General features: G+C 50.5%; 1 protein-coding gene across 1 annotated transcript in view; it reads left to right on the top strand.

Moving 5' to 3' along the window:
* The window catches only part of cep70 (centrosomal protein 70), a 131,711-nt gene that overhangs the window by 49,006 nt on the left and 61,329 nt on the right, over window positions 1-21,376 (top strand). The window contains exons 8-10 of the mRNA XM_072473173.1: window positions 53-112; window positions 15,223-15,334; window positions 20,081-20,166. Of these exons, the coding sequence (XP_072329274.1) occupies window positions 53-112; window positions 15,223-15,334; window positions 20,081-20,166 (258 nt within the window). The remainder of the gene's footprint in view (window positions 1-52; window positions 113-15,222; window positions 15,335-20,080; window positions 20,167-21,376) is intronic.

The raw sequence follows: 21,376 nt of genomic DNA, 5'->3' as shown, positions 1-21,376 counted from the left end.
TACAGATAATTTGGAATGATTGACAAGTAACCAGTTATTGTGTTCTCCGTAGGTTGCTTGACATAATTGATGCCTCTGAATTCCAAATCCAGTGCTTGCAGAAGGAGTTGAGGTAAACTGGACAGAATCGTATGTGGCTTTGTGTTAAGCTTTATATATCTTTAAATGTACGCATCCCTTGTAATCTTGAAAACTGTTTCAGGAAAAAAATGTGGGGGGGGAAATTGCTAACTAAACTACTCATTTAATGATTGGCTAGTTTCTATTTTCCAAATTGTATCAAACAAAGGAGGAGACTTTGCACTATTGTTGGCTGTGCAGGATCTTTTGCTACATCTACTGTCCTGCTATCAAACCCAATATAGTTTGCTACATTGCTACAGAACTTGGTTGAATATTGATAATCTACAAACATACTCTGCAAATTGTGCACAAGCGGCAATAAAACCATTTTACCGATCATTGGATTTTGTGGAAATAAAAACAAACTGTAATATTTTGGGGTATTTTCTGGAGATTTAATGTATTTAATGTTTGAAATCATTGAACAATGAAATGGGGAGAAATTCTCCGGAAACAGCGCGATGTCCGCGGACTGGCGCCCAAAACGGCGCCAATCAGACGGGCATCGCGCCGCCCCAAAGGTGCGGAATGCTCCGCATCTTTGGGGGCCGAGCCCCAACATTGAGGGGCAAGGCCCGCGCCGGAGGAATTTCCGCCCCGCCAGCTGGCGGAAATGGCCTTTGTTGCGCCGCCAGCTGGCGCGGAAATGACATCCCCGGGCAGTGCATGTGCGGGAGCGTCAGCGGCCGCTGACAGTTTCCCACGCATGTGCAGTGGAGGGAGTCTCTTCCGCCTCCGCCGTGGTGGAGACCGTGGCGGAGGCGGAAGGGGAAGAGTTCCCCCACGGCACAGGCCCGCCCGCGGATCGGTGGGCCCCGATCGCGGGCCAGGCCACCGTGGGGGCACCCCCCAGGGCCAGATCGCCCCGTGCCCCCCCCAGGACCCCGGAGCCCGCCCACGCCGCCTTGTCCCGCTGGTAAGGTAGGTGGTTCAATTTACGCCGGCGGGACAGGCAATTTATCGGTGGGACTTTGGCCCATTCGGGCCGGAGAATCGAGCGGGTGGGCCCGCCAACCGGCGTAACGCGATTCCCGCCCCCGCCGAATCTCCGGTGCCGGAGACTTCGGCAACCAGCGGGGGCGGGATTCACGCCAGTCCCTGGCGATTCTCCGACCCGGCAGGGGGTTGGAGAATGTCGCCCCTGATATGCCGATGTTGCTCCATTATTCAATGACAGAAGATTCCACTGTCTACTTTTCATTCATTTTTAGAGGATGTGAGTTTCTCATTTTATGCATCTGTCAGGTGGCAGTTGGGAAGATAAGGATAAGGAAGGTGGGGATACACGGTCGATTTCAACAAGTAAGGCTTGGGGGCCTTTTCTTGTTCCAAGTACATAAAATATCATGTTGAGCTCCTTAATCCCCTTCTTAATCAATCTCTTTGTCCTCCTTTTCTGAATTCTAAACTACTCCCAGTCCTCAGCTCTGCTGTTTTTGCTGGCCAATTTGTACACCTCTTCCTTGGATCTAATACTGGGCGTGATTCACCCGAAAAATAACCATGTCATTTTGGGTGAGTTTGGTGGGGTGTTTTACGCCGGCTGTAATGGCGAGATCGCGACCTGTATTCGTCTGCACTACGTGCAAACAATGAGCTCCCATGTGAATCTTGCCTTGCCTGACTCTCTCGCTATCTGATTCACCTGACTCGAGGCTCAGCTGCTCGCCGTTAACAAGTGAGAGCAACTTTAAAAAAAAAAAAATTTTTATTAAAGGTTTTCATAAAATATCAATAACAAAATGAGAAAGAAAAAAGAACCCAACAGGGTTAAGTATAAAACACAATCTAAAAAAGCAACCCCCCAAACCCCCCCCCACCGTACCTAAATAATAAATTAACATTAACACCCCGACTTAAGACAACAGGTGTATACACCCCCTCAGACCCTTCCAGTGTAAATAACATAAACAAAAATAAAGTAACCCCCCCCCCCCCCCCACCCCCCGAGCTGCTGCTGCCATTGACCAATGTCTAGCGTTCTGCCAGAAAGTCTAAGAACGGTTGCCACCGCCTAAAGAACCCTTGTACCGACCCTCACAAGGCGAATTTCACCCTCTCCAATTTAATGAACCCTGCTATATCGCTGATCCAGGATTCCACGCTTGGGGGCCTCGTAACTTTCCACTGAAGGAGAATCCTTCGCCGGGCTACCAGGGACGCAAAGGCCAGAATTCCGGCCTCTTTCGCCTCCTGCACTCTCGGCTCCTCTGCCACCCCAAATATTGCGAGCCCCCAGCCTGGTTTGACCCTGGAGCCTACCACCCTCGACACCGTCCTCGCTACGCCCTTCCAAAATTCCTCCAGCGCTGGTCATGCCCAGAACATATGGGTGTGATTTGCTGGGCTCCCTGAGCACCTAACACACCTGTCCTCACCCCCAAAGAACCTGCTCATCCTTGTCCCAGTCATGTGTGCCCTGTGCAGCACCTTAAACTGTATGAGGCTGAGCCTCGCGCATGAAGAGGAAGAGTTCACCCTCCCTAGGGCATCTGCCCAAATCCCCTCTTCGATCACCTCTCCCAACTCCTCCTCCCACTTACCTTTCAACTCCTCCTCCCACTTACCTTTCAACTCCACCACCGAGGCCTCCTCCTCCTCCTGCATCACCTGGTAAGTTTCCGAGATCTTCCCCACTCCCACCCACCCCCACGAGAGCACCCTGTCCTGTACTGTGTGTGGCAGTAGCCATGGGAATTCCACCACCTGCCGTCTGGCAAACTCCCTTACCTGTAAGTACCTGAAGGTGTTTCCCGGGGGGAGCCCGTACTTCTCCTCCAGCTCACCCAAGCTCGCGAACTTCCCGTCCATAAACAGGTCCCCCAACTTTCGTATGCCTGCCCTGTGCCACCCCGAAAACCCTCCACCTGTTCTTCCTGGGGCGAACCGGTGGTTCCCCCGTAATGGGGTCCACGCCGAGGCCCTAACTTCCCCCCTATGCCGCCTCCACTGCCCCCAAATTTTGAGGGCCGCCACCACCACCGGGCTCGTGGTATACCTCCTTGGAGGGAGCGGCAGCGGTGCCGTTGCCAGCGCCCCCAAACTCGTACCCACACAGGACGCCGTCTCCAGTCTCTTCCATGCAGCCCCTCCCCCTCCATCACCCACCTGCACACCATTGTCGCATTGGCGGCCCAGTAGTACCCACAGAGGTTGGGCAGCGCCAGAACCCCCCCTATCTCTACTCCGCTCCAGGAACACCCTTCTCACCCTCGGAGTCCCTCGCGCCCACACAAACCCCATTATACTCCTGTTAACCCGCCTGAAAAAAGCCTTCGGGATAAACACGGGGAGGCACTGGAACAGGAACAAAAACCTTGGGAGCACCGTCATTTTGATTGACTGCACCATACCCGCCAGGGACAGCGGCAACGCCTCCCACCTCTTGAACTCCTCCTCCATTTGCTCCACCAGCCTTGTAAAGTTAAGCCTATGCAGGGCTCCTCAGCTCCTGGCCACCTGGACCCCCAAATATCTGAAACTCCTCTCCGCCCTTTTTAGTGGGAGCTCGCCAATCCCCCTCTCCTGGTCCCCTAGCTGAACTCTGAACAGCTCGCTCTTCCCCATATTGAGCTTGTACCCCGAAAATTCCCCGAATTCCCTAAGGATCCTCATTACCTCTGGCATTCCTCCCACCGGGTCCGCCACATACAGCAGCAGGTCGTCCGCATAAAACGACACCCTATGCTCCTCCCCACCCCGCACCAACCCCCTCCAGTTCCTCGACTCTCTCAGTGTCATAGCCAGGGGTTCAATCGCCAGTGCGAAGAGCAAGGGGGATAGGGGACACCCCTGTCTCGTCCCTCGGTGCAACTGAAAGTACTCGGACCTCCTCCTGTTTGTGGCCACACTCTCCATCGGGACCTCGTACAACAGTCTAACCCACCTGACAAACCCCTCCCCAAACCTGAACATCTTCAGCACCTCCCACAGGTACCCCCACTCTACCCTATCGAAGGCTTTCGTGCACCGTGTTAAAGTCTTCCCCCATTATCAGGCCCCCCACTTGCAAGTCTGGGATCCGACCCAACATACGCCGCATAAAACCTGCATCGTCCCAGTTCGGAGCATACACATTGACCAGTACCACCCTCTCTCCCTGCAACTTGCCACTTACCATTATGTACCTACCGCCATTATCTGCCACAATGCTCGACGCCTCAAACGACACCACCTTTCCCACCAAGAATGCCACCCCTCGATTTTTGGCATCTAGCCCCGAGTGAAACACCTGACCTACCCACCCTTTCCTCAGTCTTACCTGGTCTGCCACCTTCAGGTGTGTCTCCTGGAGCATAACCACATCCGCCTTGAGCCCCTACAGGTGCGCGAACACGCGGGCCCGCTTAACCGGCCCATTCAGTCCCCTTACATTCCAGGTTATCAGCCGGATTAGGGGGCTACCCGCCCCCCTCCCACGCCGACTAGCCATGACCCCTCCTCGGCCAGCCACGCGCCCGCACCCCACACCCGGCCCGTTCCCCACAGCGGCATACCTCCGTCTTGACCCACCCCACTCGTTCCAGCTCCTCCTTGATCATAGCAGCAGCAACTCGATTCCCCCCCACCCAGCCCCCCCAACCCCCACCCACCCCCCACCCACCCCCGGCTAGGACCCATCCTAGCTGGTTTACTCCCCCCATTGCACTTCCGCAAGTCAGCTGACTCCTGCTGACCCCGGCCACTCCCGCCTCCCCTTCGACTCCTCCCATTGTGTGGCACACCCTCCTCTCCCGCTCCCCATTCACAGGCTCTCCCCCTCCGTTCTAAGTGCGGGAAACAATCCTCGTTTCCCCGCCCCAGTCCCGCCCCCCCCCAGTCTTCGGCGCGGGAAACAAATCCCGCGCTCTCCACCTACCAGGCCCCGCCACCAACCAAAACAGTGCCCAACCCGCCCCATCCACCCTCCCCAACCCGAAAGAGAAAAACACAAAGAAAAAGAAACCCAAAACAATGCAAAGGCCCCCCCTTCCCGAACCAAAAATAGGCATAACATATCCACCGCAGTCCCCAATCGCCCATCCCGACCCTCAGTCTGTGTCCAGCTTCTCGGCCTGAACAAAGGCCCACGCCTCCTCCGGAGACTCAAAATAAAGGTGCCGGTCCTTGTAGGTAACCCACAATCGCGCTGGCTGCAACATGCCAAACTTCACCCCCTTCCTGTGCAGCACCGCCTTTGCTCGATTGTACCCGGCCCTCCTCTTCGCCACCTCCGCACTCCAGTCCTGATATATTCGAACCTCCGCGTTCTCCCACCTGCTGCTCCTCTCCTTCTTGGCCCACCTGAGCACACACTCCCGATCGACGAACCGTTGGAACCGCACCAGCACCGCCCGCGGAAGCTCGTTAGCCTTGGGCCCCTTCCAGCTCCAGGGGCCCCTGGAAGGACCCCGCTCCCATCAGCGAGTTTAACATGGTGACCACATAGGCCCCTCCAGCCCCTCTGGGAGGCCCAGAATCCGCAGATTCTTCCGCCTCGACCGATTCTCCATCTCCTCGAACTTCTCCTGCCATTTCTTGTGGAGCGCCTCGTGCACCTCCACCTTTACCGCCAGGACTAAGATCTCGTCCTCATTGTCAGAGATCTTTTGTTGAGCCTCTCTGATCGCCACCCCCTGGGCCGTCTATGTCTCCAGCAGCTTATCAATAGAAGCCTTCATCGGCTCTAGCAGGTCCTTTTTAATCTCTCTGAGGCAGCGCTGGATACCCTCCTGTTGCTCCTCCGCCCATTGTCTCCACGCTGCCTGGTCTCCGCCCGCCGCCATTTTGTCCTTCTTCCCTCCCTTCTTCTGGTCCACCACCACCTTTTTTGTTGCCCCGCTCCTAGTTAAAGCCATATACTGACGGGGAACTATTATTAACTCCTTCCCACACCGGGAAACGTCGAGAAAGTGCCCTTGGGGGCCCTGAAAAGAGCCCAAAAGTCTCGAGAGGGAATCCTTTTGGCAGTGTTCGCTTCACCAATCTGCCCCAAAATGTCTGTGGAAACTCCTGAAAAAGGTCTAAGTGTCCGTTCCAGACGGGAGCTGCGGAATGCGTGACCTACTCCTCCATGGCCGCCACTGGAAGCCTCGTCCCCGCTTCTTCAGTGGCCTTGGTGAGATCTTTTCACAGGTGTTCCCTCTGCTGTTAGAGTTCACTTTTGATAAAGGTCCTCAGGTCAGTTCGCAGCTTTAAGCTTGCCCTTCCCCCGCTTGCATGCTGGAAGGGGGCCTGTTTATCCTGTTGCAGCCAAATCTTTTACTGTTTCTGCCGGGTTTGGTAGCCAAAAGACATAACATTCCTGGGGGACACTTTCAGGGGAGTGTTGCAGTCTTCTTGCCACACCGGGAAATGCCAAACAAATGCCGTGGGGGCCCTGCAAAAGAGCCCAAAAGTCCGTTCCAAGCGGGAGCTACCGAATATGCGACCTAGCTCTGCATAGCTGCACCCGGAAGTCGGTGAGAGCAGCTTTTAACACTCCCTCAACTCTCACTCCCAGTCAAGACACGAGGATCGCAGCATAGAGACCTGTTCCACGCTTTGGGGAAGCCCATCTGGCCAGGCTTTTCGGCGTAGTGGATTAGAGGCAGGTCATCCTATTCCCTCGAGGGGCTCAGAGAACCAGCAACATAGTGAGCTGCAGTGAGTGCGCACAGCATGATCAGGAGGACTGCGGTCCAATATCGGAAGAAGGTGAACTACCTCCAACGTACTGCATGGGTAAGTTACCATCTCTCTCCTAATATCTGTCCTATGTGCACCCTTCATTTCCCAACCCCACACCCCCCGCCCAATCCACTGGCTGACACCTCTTACCCTCCCAACATCCGATCTTCAAGCCTGTTCCCCAGAACTCCCGGCACCCACCAGCATCACCCTTAATGTCTAGGTGCATTGCCATACATGCCAACTGTGTAGACCCCCTGACCCATCAAGTGTGCGGCTCACAATGCCCTCTCTTTGTCTCCACAGGAGACGATAGCCCATAATAAGAAGGAAAGGGCAAAGACAGGGGGTGGGGGGGGGCAGAATACCAGAGATCTGAGTCTCTCCTCCAATGAGGATAGGGCTCCGGAGATCACAGGTTGCTTGAGGAGAGAGCAGTGACCGACAGCGAGGTTGACCTGCACCAGAGGAGTGAGGATCCACTGCCCCTTCATCCAGATGACCTGTGTCAAGTGAGTTGTTGATGTCCCACAAAATGATCCTTACCTTTCACAGACCACATGTCCATTGTCTTGCAGGATCACCATCTGATGAGGCGGAGCCATATCGAATCATATAACCTGGGCTACCCAAGAGAACACCTCAGAGGAGAGCTCTGAGGAGAACACTGGCAATGCTTCACAACCTTTGCCCGTACCTTCCACCAGTACAGAGACACACACCTCGGTGGGCGACATTAGTGGACAGGCTTCGGGGGCACTATCTTGTGAGCACACACATCTGCTAATGCATATCAGGTGGAGTCAGGAACATCCAAGGGTGACAACATGCGGAGGTCTTCTGGATCCCAGGATTCAGCTGGGTCCCAGCCAGATGTCGAGCCTCTGGACAAGGATCTTCCAGAGATGATGCAGATGATCGGATTCAGCCATGACATTCAGGTGGGGGTGTAAGCGACATTCCAGAGACTGCAAGACCGATTGGAGGAGTCCCAAATCCTTCCGGTGCAGGAGATGGTGCCGGCATTGCGTGGCATCCAGGCCAACACTGCTGGGGTGTTGACCACAGTGGAAAACCTGGAGCACTAGGTCCTTGAGTGGTGGTGTCCAAGGCATGGCTCAGTCTGTGAATACTATGTCTGAGGGCCTCAACATATTCCAGTTGAAGAGGAACATGCCCAGTCGCAGGTGGACATTGCCGAGGCACTGCAGAGCGTGGCTCAGTCACTGAGGACCATCGCTGAGGGTATCGGCACCATGATGCAGACAATGGGGAGCCCCCAAGACTTGTAGTGCCAGACCCCGAGGCTTCTGGAGCTTTCTCTACTGCTCATCCATGCCCATGAATCTCCCCTCCTGACACCGAAGCATCACAAGGGCATGGTGACACCTGTGACACTGGTAAGTCAGCCAGGGCCCTCCTACTCCAGGCTCTCCAGAGGGTGTAGGCCAAGGACATCCAAGGCCACAGGGTACGCAAAGCAGCAGGCTGCCTCCACCTCTGACGTGCATCTTGAGAACACACCTGTACATAGCACTAGACCACGGACCATCAAGAAGAATAAGGAGCAATCAGTGGGCACTGGTGAGGCTATCTGTTGCCGGGGGAATGGAAGAATCGAAATCAGTCACATTATAATGTTCACCTTTAAAACATTTCACACCTGATACAAGTTAAAGCCTCTCACTTTAATCTTCATAGTGGGACTTCCTGCACCCGCCTCCATGCCCCCCCCCCCCCCCCCCCCCCCCCCCCAGCACAGTGGTTAAGACTAGGGTGGTTATGCTGCAATTGTATAGGGTGTTGGTGAGGCCGCATCTGGAGCAATTGTGTTCAGTTTTGGTCTCCTTCCCTGAGAAAGGACATACTGGCACTGGAGGGAGTGCAGAGGAGATTCACTAGGTTGATCCCAGGGTTGAGGGGATTAGATTATGACGAGAGGTTGAGTAGACTGGGACTGTACTCATTGGAGTTTAGAAGGATGCGGGGGGATCTTATTGAAACATATAAAATTATGAAGGCTATAGATAGGATAGATGCGGGCAGGTTGTTTCCACTGGTCGGGGAAAGCAGAACTAGGTGGCATAGCCTCAAAATAAGGGGAAGTAGATTTAGGACGGAGTGTAGGAGGAACTTCTTCACCCAAAGGGTTGTGAATGTCTGGAATTCCTTGCCCAGTGAAGCAGTTGAGGCTCCTTCTTTAAACGTTTTTAAGAAAAAGATAGATACCTTTCTAAAGAATAAAGGGATTCGGGGATATGGTGTATGGGCTGGAGAATGGAGCTGAGTCCACAAAGATCAGCCATGATCTCATTAAATGGCGGAGTAGGCTCGAGGGGCCAGATGGCCGACTCCTGTTCCTAGTTCTTATGTTCTTATGGTCTAAGATCAAAAGCCCCAGATGCAAACTCCGACATGAGGATGGGTGTGAGCGCGCTGTCAGCAGAAAGCCAGGAGTTAGACTTAATCAGATCCTGAGGAGGACCAGAGCTTTCCTCACAGCGAGTGGTCATCACCCTCCTGTCTTGTATAGGGAGCTGCTGACAGTGCCAACACAGACCCATCAAGTGATGTTACATAAACCTTTGGAGGGGGAACAGGGTGGTCGGGGAGGGGGTAGTGATAGGGTCGAGGGTGGAAGGCGAGAGGGGTATTGAATTGATGGGCTCAGCCTCGTCGCAGGAGAACCTGAAGACAACGAGGGCCTCCCTGGTCCTCCTTGCATGTTGTACCCTTGCTGTCACCAGTCCTCCATCCTCTGGCTCCTCCTCGGGCTTGACCTCCAACCCCTCCTTCGCAGAAGAGGCCATGTGTTTCTCCTCCTCCTCTCTTTCCAGCATGTTTCCCCGCTGCTGTGCCACATTGTGGAGGATGCACCATAAAGTGACAGAACAACTGGCGGTTGCAATATAGAGCCCTGAGCGGTCCAGGCAGCGGAACCGCATTTTTAGCAGCCCGATGCGTCACCCAATGACAGTACAGGTGACAACGTGGGCCTCATTGTAATAGGTCTTTGCCTCCGTCTCAGGCCTCCTCACCGGCATCATCAGCCATGTGTGGCACACCCTCCTCTCCCGCTCCCCATTCACAGGCTCTCCCCCTCCGTTCTAAGTGCGGGAAACAATCCTCGTTTCCCCGCCCCAGTCCCACCCCCCCCCAGTCTTCGGCGCGGGAAACAAATCCCGCGCTCTCCACCCACTCTCCGCGGGTATCCTTTGTCCCCTACGAGCCAAACCGTCATCCTGGTGAGGTCCTTGAAGACACCAGGGATCTCCCAGTGCCCCAGGATGTTTCTGTCATGCATGCTGCCAGGACAGCTTGCACACACATGCAAGATCCTGAGGTGCTGGTCGCACATCACCCCTTCCTGTTAATATGGGGCACTCCCTGATGCCCCGGTGCTCGCAGGGCAACATGTGCCATCGATGGCCCCCTGGACCTGGGGCATCTCGGAGATGGCGGTGAATGCTGCAGCCCAGGCATGTTGGTGGTCCTGGTCGAAGGTGACATATTTGGATCCCTGGTCAGACAGAGCATCCGTCACCTCCCAGATGCACCTGTGGGCTGGAGCTTGCGAAATGTCACACAGGCCCCCTCAAACCCTGGAATGACCCAGTAGTGTAGAAATTTAATGCTGCAGTGACCTTCACGGCCCCTTGGAACAGGTGTCTCCTCCTCCAAGGAGTGTCATGTCTGTGAGGACATGGCACAGGTGCTACACAGCCTCTCTGTTGAAATGCAGCCTTCTGCGGCATATGCTGTCTATTAGTTAATTGAAGGACCAATTACTCCTGTACACCTTGCATGTTGCTGACCTCCCCTTCTCAGATCCTCCTCAGCCTGATGGACGGCCGGGTCTTGAGGGTTGTGATGTGTGGTGCCGTCTTCAGCCTACGTTGGCCTTGCTGCCTTCTTTGGCATCTGACCACCTTGGCTGTGACAGACACAGTGAGGGTAGCCTCCAGCAAACATTTTTGTATCTGGAAGGAATTGGAGAAGGAGTGAGACTGACAATCAGTTAGGTCTTCCATCCCGGAACCCTCTTATCTCCCAAGCCTCCCCCACCGAACTGTGCTGGCAAACCTCGCTCTGCACACTAACTCCAGGCCAGATCAAGAACCCCCAGACCTCTGCCAGCAACGTTAGGGAGGTCATGCTCAGAAATTCTTCGCTCATCCAGGCACTTAGCCTTTGGCTGCGAAAGGGTCCTCGGTGGTGAAGCCCTTTGCTTTATTGTTTGATTGTCAGCAGCTGCCTCCATGGTGCTGATGCTACTGGTGCAAGCGCACTGTTCAGGCATCAAAGGTTGTAGGACATCCAGTCCACTAATCATGTTCTTAGATAGGGCACCTGTTCCTTCGAGGAACTTGAGAGTTCAGGAGCGTGAGGTGCTTTCACAACTAACAAGGCTAATCCCTAGTTATGGGCACGATCTGGGTCTCGCCATTGGGAGCGGGCTGGGGTGATTTGCAAAATGCTTTGCACCTGGCACAAATCTGTATTTGGGCCTCTCCCGTGATTCACCCGAAATGCCCTGATTGGCACCTGGAGCAACGCGATGAGAAAATCGAACCGGCTATCTCTAACTCCTCTTGTAGGGCGGCACGGTAGTGCAGTGGATAGCGCTGTTGATTCACAGCACCAGGATCCCAGGTTCAATTCCTGGCTTGGGTCACTGTCTGTGCGGAGTCTGCACGTTCTCTCCGTGTCTGCGTGGGTTTCCTCCGAGTGCTCCGGTTTCCTCCCACTAATCCCAAAAGACATGGTGTTAGGTACATTGGACATTTTGAATTCTCCCTCAGTGTACCCAAACAGACACCGGAGTGTGGCGTCTAGGGGATTTTCACAGTAACTTCATTGCAGTGTTAATGTAACCCTACTTGTGACAATAATAAAGATTATTATAAACCATGGTTTGACCACCTTTCCCATTTTATTTCTACGTCAGCCAGGAATGAACAATTGTTGCTGTTTGCCCATGCGCTGTTTCATTTTTTGCCATTGCCTATCCATCGTCATTTTAAGAAACCTTCCCCAACCCATCATTGCCAACTTGTGTGTTATATCTTTGTATTTTTCTTTATTGAGATTCAGGACCGTAGACTCAGAATCAACTACATCACCCTCCATCTTGACAAAGAATTCTGTCGTATTATGATCGCTCATCCCAAGGGGCTCCTCACAACTAGCTTTCAATTATTCCTTTCTCATTACACGATACCCAGTCTAGGGCCTGTTCTCTAATTAGTTCCTCAATGTATTGATCCAGAAAACCATCCTGTACATACTCCAGGAATTCTTCTCCACAACATTGTTACTAATTTGATTTACCCAATCTTTTTGCTGATTAAAGTCATCCATAATTACAGATGTTCTTCTATCACATGTGTTGCAAATTTACTAATTAATGCCATTCCCAACATCACCATTACAGTTGGGGGTTTCAATCTCAAATGGAATTTTTCACCCACCACTTCTCTTTCAAAATCTGAAACTTCTCTCATTTGCCAGTACTTCTCTGCATATAACACACATGAGTTTTGCATTCTTATTTCATTGGCACAACCATAACTCAAGAAATCATCTTTATACTGCTTTGTTCCCGAGTTAAGTTTATTCTTTGTAAGCTGTTCACCAAAGGCCCCGAGAGCTAACACTGGCACTGCTCTGTCATGCCCTGGACTCTGCTCAGCAGCCCTCTCCGGCAGATTCAAATGTGAGATCCCGGCCAGTAGGTACTCCGCCTGTTTGTGTCTCTGGCCTTCTCTTACTTGTAAGAAAACACTTCATCTTCACAGTCCTCTTGTCTTGCTTGCCAGCAGCTAGAAAATGGAAGAATCCCACCTCTGGGGCGAAATTCTCCCCAAACGGCGCGATGTCCGCCGACTGGCGCCCAAAACGGCGCCAATCAGGCGGGCATCGCGCCGCCCCAAAGGTGCGGAATGCTCCGCATCTTTGGGGGCCGAGCCCCAACATTGAGGGGCTAGGCCGACGCCGGAGGGATTTCCGCCCCGCCAGCTGGCGGAAACGGCCTTTGTTGTCCCGCCAGCTGGCGCGGAAATGACATGTCGGGGCGGCGCATGCGCGGGAGCGTCAGCGGCCGCTGACAGTTTCCCGCACATGCGCAGTGGGGAGAGTCTCTTCTGCCTCCGCCATGGTGGAGACCGTTGCGGAGGTAGAAGGGAAAGAGTGCCCCCACGGCACAGGCCCGCCCCCGGATCGGTGGGCCCTGATCGCGGGCCAGGCCACCGTGGGGGTACCCCCCGGGGCCAGATCACCCCACGCCCACCCCAGGACCCCGGAGCCCGCCCACGCTGCCTTGTCCCGCCGGTAAATAGGTACGCTAATTTACGCCGGCGGGACAGGCAATTTATCGGCGGGACTTCGGCCCCTCCGGGCCGGAGAATCGAGCGAGGGGGCCCGCCAACCGGCGCGGCCCGATTCCCGGCCCCGCCGAATATCCGGTACCGGAGTCTTCGGCAACCGGCGGGGGCGGGATTCACGGTGGCCAACGGCCATTCTCCGACCCGCTGGGGGGTCGGAGAATGACACCCCTGATTTAGCACCAAAAGCATGTATAAAGAGGGTGCTTGACGTATGGTGCAGGGCATATGACCTGTTCACTGTTGCCCCATCTGGCCAGAAGACTGCACACAGCCTCATTTCTTCTAATTTAAAAGGTGGTAGCAGTTGTCGTTCTCATTAAAAATGACAGTAACGGCCATTGAGCGCATCTCCGGCGATCGGGACCACTGGAATTACATGACTGATCGCTTTGTGACACTCCCGATACCTGCCTGCGACCCATCCACGGGTTGTGGCATGTACTTTTCGAAAAGCCCTCGTTCGAGAACTCCTGGATGGAGCTAAGATGAAACATCCATAAATTATAGAATGTTCAATACAGCATGGGCCTATTCAACCCATTGTGTCTGTAGCACACCACTATAACTATCTGCTCGGAATCATTTTCTGCTCTTTTACTTTCTTTTTGAATTTTTCAAATACTTATCAGCTGTATTTTAAATGTCCGTTTCTAGCTTGATAATCACCTGGGGCAATGACTTCACATACAATAAAACTTTGCGCAGAGAGGTCATTTGAAACATTGCCCTTCATTCTTTTCATGGCAAGCTAGCTTGCTACCTATTTACAAACCAGATAAAAGAATCTTTATGTACCTATCCTCTCTGAATATTTTATAATTTTGAAAATGTCTCCGAAACCCCTTCCCTTCATTAGAATAGAAAAGGTAAAGGGAAGCAAACAGCTGTTTTTGTAGTTTTTCCTTATCCCTGCTACCTCACTTCTGGTATCACTCTTGGGAATCTACTGCATTCTTTCCATGGCATTAATGTCATTATAATGCATGCATTTCAATATTCCAGGTGGTCTACAGCGCATTAGTTTGGTTTTATATTCAGTCCTTATGCATAAACCCCAGACTATTTTGCACACTTGTCTTTAAAATACTTATGAGTGAAATAAAAGCAATAGAAATAAAATTCCTAATTTATCCTTCCATGATCTCATAAAGCAACTTCAGAATATGCCCCCTGTTTTTGAAGTTGGAAATCATGACTATTTTGAGAGAAATTGACAAGAGTTGTATTATGATCCGCATAATGATGTTTCACAAATGAAATACTATGGGCGGGGTTCTCCGAGCCTCCGCGCCACAATCGCGCTCAGCGCGGGGGCGGAGAATGGGGTGTCAGACCCGCAATCGATCTGACGCGGCGCCGGTTGGGGGCCATTGAAAAAGGCCCCCGCGGCGATTCTCCGCCGACAACTGCCCGAGTTCCCGCCGACGTGGGTCACTTATGATTCCACCCGGCGGACCCTGGTGGGGGGCAGGGGGCATTCGTCACCGGGGAGGGCCTCCAGGACGGCCATGCTCGTGATCGGGGGGCACCGAACGGCGGGCGCATGCGATCTGGGGTGGGTGGGGGGGGTACCGGCCCACTGTGTGAGTCCGCCATATTGCGCGGGACCGCCGCCGGAAGTGCAGGGCCCCGTATCGGCAGGCGGAGCTGCGTGGACTACTGCGGGGCCCTGCTAGCCCCCTTCAAAACAGAGAATCACTCCAGACTTTCTCCAGGAAAGCCCAGAGTGATTTGCGCCCGTTTTCTCGCAGGCGTGGGGACATTGCCCCAACATCAGAGCATTCCGCCCTATATATCTTGAGAAAATGTAAACAGTGATATGTTTACGAGGCAGTGGTCAACTTATCTGAAGATGTTATAATTAAAAATCTGTTTAGCCCGACTCTAATTTCCACACTCGTAACTGATGTAGATTAATCATACCTTTGTAGGTGTCACACTGTTAATTGGCATGCTCAATTTACACCACAGTTTAGTGATCATAAAATTACAGTATCTGAGTGGTATTGTGCATGATCAGATACTTTTCTGATTTCATTTTAACTGGTCATTTTGTTTATCTTAGTACTCAGGAAAACAAAATTGAAAATGTTCCTCGAGAGAGAAAAGAACCACAAGTAAAGAATGGAAAGCAGAAATATTCAGTTCCAGACAAATTTCCGGAAGACAAGGTGCTGGTAAAGGAATAATTTGAATGAATTACATTTGATATTTTCTCGAAACACGTTGTGGATTAAGTATTTACATTGCTAACAGTTGCTTTACATGCATGAATTCAAGATACCCAAACTTAAACATTTTTGTGATTATTCCATTTTAAAAGTACATTTGATCAATCAAGGTTCCGATTTTAGAAAGCATTACAAGGAAAGAAAATTTGGTCTTAAATAATTTAGGTCACCTTTCTATTAGTTTTATTTTAGTTGCATAATAGTATAGCACGGAAGGAGGCCATTTGGCCTCTCATGTCTATGCCAGTTCTTGTAAACAGCCACCCAATTAATCCTACTCCTCTGTACTTTCTTATAACCTGCATATTTTATCAAATTCTCTATGAAAGTTACTTTTATTATGTTGCCACTAAACTTTCATTGAGTACATTTTAGATTGTAACAGTTCACTGCATAATTCTCCCCCTGGATTTCTTTTAACTAATTATATTACCACAATATCTGTAGAGACTTTGAAAAGAGGTGTGAATTTCCAAGTGACTGTTGGAAAGAATCCCATGACAAAAAAAATCACATTTTAAGACTTTAATACAGCAAACTAAACCAATATAAACTAATGGCAACCAGAAATCAATATTGGAGGAAAATGGTGTTGGGGAAAGTGATGGTGTTGAAGGCCAATAAATCTGCAGGGCCTGATAATCTCATCTCAGACGACTTAAGTAAGTGGTCCTAGAAATAGTGGATGCATTGGCCTTCAAAATTCTATCGACTGTGGAACAGTTCCTACCGATTGGTGGGTAGCTAATGTAACCCCACTATTTAAAAGGGGAGGTAGAGAGAAAACAGGGAATTATAGACCAGTCAGCCTGACGTTGGCAAATGGGGAAAATTCTAGACTCCATTATAAAGGATTAATAACAGAGCAACTGGAAAACAGTGGCAGGTTTGGACAGAGGTCAGCACGGATTTCGGAAAGGGAAATTACGCTTGATAAATCTGCTGGAATTCTTTGAGGACGCAATTAGTATAGTTGATGAGCGGGAGCCAATGGATGTGGTTTAGACTTTCAGAATGCTTTCGACAAAATCCCACATAAGAGATTAGCATGTAAAATTAAAATGTATGGGATCTGGAGTATCTGGCCCTTCAAACCCACTCCACCATTCATTTTGATAAAGCTGATCGCTTTCCCCTCATATCCTTTGATCCCATTCGCCTCAAGAGTTATATCTAACTCCTTCTTGAAAACATACAATGTTTTGGCCTCAACTGCTTTTTGTGGTAGAGAATTCCACAGGTGCACCACTCTCTGGGTGAAGACATTTCTCAGTCCAAAATGGTCTACCCCTTATCCTCATACGGGAAAGCGGGAACAGGTTACTGAGTTGGATGATCAGCTTTATCAAAATGAATGGCGGAGTGGGCTTGAAGGGTCAAATGGCCTACTCCAATTCCTATTTTCAATGTTTCTCTGTTTTTTATCTAACTAATATGCAAAACTATGGAAAAGATACTTTCCCTTTAGCTAACAAAACTGAAAATGCTTGTGACACATTTATACTTTATGCCACCCTAAAGATGTTACAGCAAGGCACTTGACAAAATACAAGGCAATAGGATAGTTACCATGGTTTTGTGAAAGGGAAATCATGCTTAATCAATTTATTGGAATTTTTTGAAGGAGTCACATGTGCTGTGGATAAAGGAGAACCGGTGGATGTAATGTACCTAGAATTCCAGAAGGCATTGGATAAAGGGTGGCACAGTGGTTAGCACTGCTGCCTCACAGAACCAGAATCCTTTCAATTCCGACCTTGGGTTACTGTCCGTGTGGAGTTTGCACTTTCTCCCCGGGTCTGCGTGGGTTTCCTCCCGGGTGCCCCGGTTTCGTCCCACTGTCCAAAGAGTGCAGGTTAGGTGGATTGGCCATGCTGAATTGCCCTTCGTGTCCAAAAGGTTAGGTGGGGTTACTGGGTTAAGGGGATAGGGTGGAGGTATAGGCTTAAGTAAGGTGCTCTTTCCAAGGGCATGGGCAGACCTGATGGGCCGAATGGCCTCCTTCTGCACTGTAAATTTTATGATTCTATGATTCACATTAAAGGTTATTGTGTAAAATAAAAGCTTTTGATGTAAGGAGTAACACATTGGCATGGACTGAAGAGGAAACAATGAGCATAAATTTAACTTTTTCTAGTTGGCAGGATCTGACGAGTGATGTGCCACAGGGAGCAGTACTGGGGCCTCAACTTTTTACAGTTATATAAATCACTTGGATGAAGGAGCTGAAGGAATGGTTGCTAAATTTTCTGATGACTCAAAGATAGGTAGGAAAGTAAATTAGGAAGAGGACATAAGGAAGCTGCAAAGGTTAGATGTAAATGCATTTGAAGCAGTTCAGAGAAGGTTTATTAGACTAATTCCAGGAATGGCATGTTGTCTTATGAGGAACAGTTGGAGAGCTTATATTTGTGTCCATTAGAGTGTAGAAGGACTTGATGGAAACCTTTAAGATCCTCAGAGGTAGTGACAGGGTGGATATGGAGAGAATGTTTCCATTTGTCGGAGAATCCAGCACTAGAGGTCACTGTTTCAAAATAAGGAGTCGCTTATTTAAGAACATAAGAACGAGAAGCAGGAGTAGGCCATATGGCCCCTCGAGCCTACTCCGCCATTCAATGAGATCATGGCTGATCTTTTGTGGACTCAGCTCCACTTTCCGGCCAGAACACCATAACCCTTAATCCCTTTATTCTTCAAAAAACTATCTATCTTTATCTTAAAAACATTTAATGAAGGAGCCTCAACTGCTTCACTGGACAAGGAATTCCATAGATTCACAACCCTTTGGGTGAAGAAATTCCTCCTAAACTCAGTCCTAAATCTTCTTCCCCTTATCTTGAGGCTATGCCCCCTAGTTCCCGCCAGTGGAAACAACCTGCCCGCATCTATCCTATCTATTCCCTTCATAATTTTATATGTTGCTATAAGATCCCCCCTTCTCCTTCTAAATTCCAACGAGTACAGTCCCAGTCTGCTCAACCTCGCCTCGTAATCCAACCCCTTCAGCTCTGGGATTAACCTAGTGAATCTCCTCTGCACACCCTCCAGCGCCAGTACGTCCTTTCTCAGGTAAGGAGACCAAAACTGAACACAATACTCCAGGTGTGGCCTCACTAACACCTTATACAATTGCAGCATAACCTCCCAAGCCAAGAGAGAGATGATAAATTTTTCTCTGAGGATCACGAGTCTCTGGAACTCTCTTCCACAAATGGCAGTGTCTTTGAATATTTTTAAGGCAGAGCTAGCTAGATTCTTGATTAACAAAGGGCTGAAAAGTTATGTACAGGCAGGAATTTGTGGTTAAGTTAAAAACAGATCAGCCATGATCTTATTGAATGGCGGAGCAAACTCGAAGTGCCAAGTGGCCTGCTCCTGCTTCTAACTCATATGTCAACACTCTCACAGAATTGTAGGCTTGTAGATTAAGTCCCAAACTCATCCTGGCTTTCCAACAAGATCCTTTCTACCAGTCACATCATGGGAAGTCTTCCAGTGTCCTTTGAAAGTTCCTTCACTCAATCATCTGAGTACCATCAAACTGACTTTCAGCAGCAAGGCACACTGGCGATTCCTTGGTCCTTAAATCAGTGTAAATTCCATCGTTCAAGCAGAAGTTCCATTCTCACCAGCATTCTGCTTGGTGGCTAACACAAGCAGTCTTCTAATTTTCTCTTTCAGAATGGTGTGTCACTTCACCACATTTGAGTAAAGTGTAGTATGCTTTAGGGATTTGGAGCACAGAAGATGAGTGTGCAATTAAGGTGCTCAATATGATATTTTATTTACTTGGGACAAGAAAAGGATCTCGAACCTTACTTTTTGAGCTCCACCTTGTATCCCCACCTTCCTTACCCTTATCTATCCAACTGCCACCTACCAGAGGTATAAAAAAAGAAACCCATTTTGAATAATGGAGCACAGTGGGCGGCTCTTTTGCACATTATGCTTGTTTCAGTTCTTTGGTAGAACTATCCAATTGATTTCAGTCCTCTCCTTTTCCTACAAACCTGTATGATTTTCTCTGCAGGCATTCATCCAGTTCTGTTTTGAATGCTACCAGTGAACCGCTTTTGTGCACTACATCAGGCAGTGCATTCTAATTGCAGCAATTCACTGTTCTAAAGAAAGCCTCATTCAGTTCCTTAGCTGAACACCATAACAATTTCTCCTTATTTATTCTGTCAGGAACTTCTGTAACTCCTCTCTTGACAGTTTGATAAACCTCAAATTTATTACTTATAAACTAGAATATTAACATTGCTATCTCACTGTTTTATTAGACAAAAGACTGTGAGGGCATAGTGAATGAAAGTTTGAAGTATTGTGTGTGATTTAAAAAAATATATATTTGTTCATTGGATGTGGGCATTACTGGCTAGGCCAGCATTTATTGCCTATCCCTAATTACCCTTCAGAAGGTAACAGAACTGAAAACGACAAAATATAAGCTTGGTAATATAAGCTAGTTGAATAACTTTGCGAGTTTCAAGAAGTGAACTACCAAGAAGCACAGGGAATGCTGAATGATGATGAATTATTCAAAAAATGAAAAGGGAATGGATTCATTCTTCTAGGAGTAGCTTGGATGAAATGATCTTCATCAGAAACTTGAATAGACTGCGCTGAATGTCTTGTCCTGTTCCTATCTTTTTGTTTTATAACAAAGCAACATGGTTTTTCTTTTAGGCCTATGAAGACCATTTAAAAGAAACAAAGTCCAGGAATCGTCAAAATTTGCAGAAAAATCAAAATCTTAAACAAGTTCTAAAAAGGTAAAAAGGATAAATATCTTCAGTTCCAAAGAAGAGTCAAATTAGATTCAAAACATTAACTCTGTTTCTCTCTCCACCGATGCTGCCAGACCTGCTGAGTTTTTCTCGCACTTTTTGTTTTTATTTCAGGGGCGAAATTCTCCGTTATCGGCGGAAAGTCCGCCGATCGGCGCAAAAAACGGCGCAAATCCGACTTGCGTCACGTTGGAAAAATGGGTCGAAAGTCTCCGGCCCGAAATGGGCTAGCAGCGATGTAACGGGATCCGCGCTTGCGCAGTGGTTCACGCCGTGCAGCGTCATACGTGCCGCACGGCGTGACGGCTCATAAGGCCGCGCTGCTCCCCCCACCCGACCGGAACACCCGACCGGATGGCTGGCCGCCGCTCAGCCCCGAGGTTCGAGTCACGGGATGTGGAGGCGCTGCTGGACGCGGTGGAGCAGAGGAGGGACGCCCTGTATCCCGGGCACGGCCGCAGAGTTGCCCCACGCCACAGCCGGCGTCTGTGGAGGGAAGTGGCAGAGGCCGCCACCGCTGCGGCCCTGACACTACGGACAGGCACCCAGTGCCACAAGGTGAACGACCTCGTCAGAGCAGGCAGGGTGAGCCTCCCCCATATCCCCCCCTCCCCCATATCCCCCCCATATCCCCCCTTCCCCATATCCCCCCTTCCCCCATATCCCCCTCCCCCATATCCCCCCTCCCCCATATCCCCCCTCCCCCATATCCCCCATATTCCCCCTCCCCCATATCCCCCATATTCCCCATATCCCCCATATTCCCCCTCCCCCATATCCCCCCTCCCCCATATCCCCCATATCCCCAATGTGAATCCAGCCCTAAGCTTAACCTCTGCAATGCACGCACAACCGATGACGTGCATTCATATACCTGCCTAACAGTGTTGCCTTTTACTCCTGCCACCACCCCCCCCACAGGAGAAGCGCGCACACAACAATAGGGAGCATGTGAGGACTGGAGGAGGCCCCGCTGATGAGAGGCCACTGACCGAACACGAGGAAAGGGCCCTGGAACTGGCTGGCGGACCTGACGACCGGGAGGTTGCTGATGCAGAGGTCGGGGCGTACTAGCAAGTGAGCCACCGACAGCCCGTCCCCATATCCTCCCTCCCCTATATCCCCTTCCCCCATATCACCTGATCACTGCCTGATGTCTAACCATGCATGCTTCATTGTGTATCGCAGGACCAAA

The sequence above is a fragment of the Scyliorhinus torazame genome, chromosome 2, assembly GCF_047496885.1.
Source record: "Scyliorhinus torazame isolate Kashiwa2021f chromosome 2, sScyTor2.1, whole genome shotgun sequence".
NCBI classification, from domain to species: Eukaryota; Metazoa; Chordata; class Chondrichthyes; order Carcharhiniformes; family Scyliorhinidae; genus Scyliorhinus; species Scyliorhinus torazame.
The sequence above is the reverse complement of the archived record's forward strand: the minus strand, read 5'-3'. Positions and strand labels throughout refer to the sequence as shown.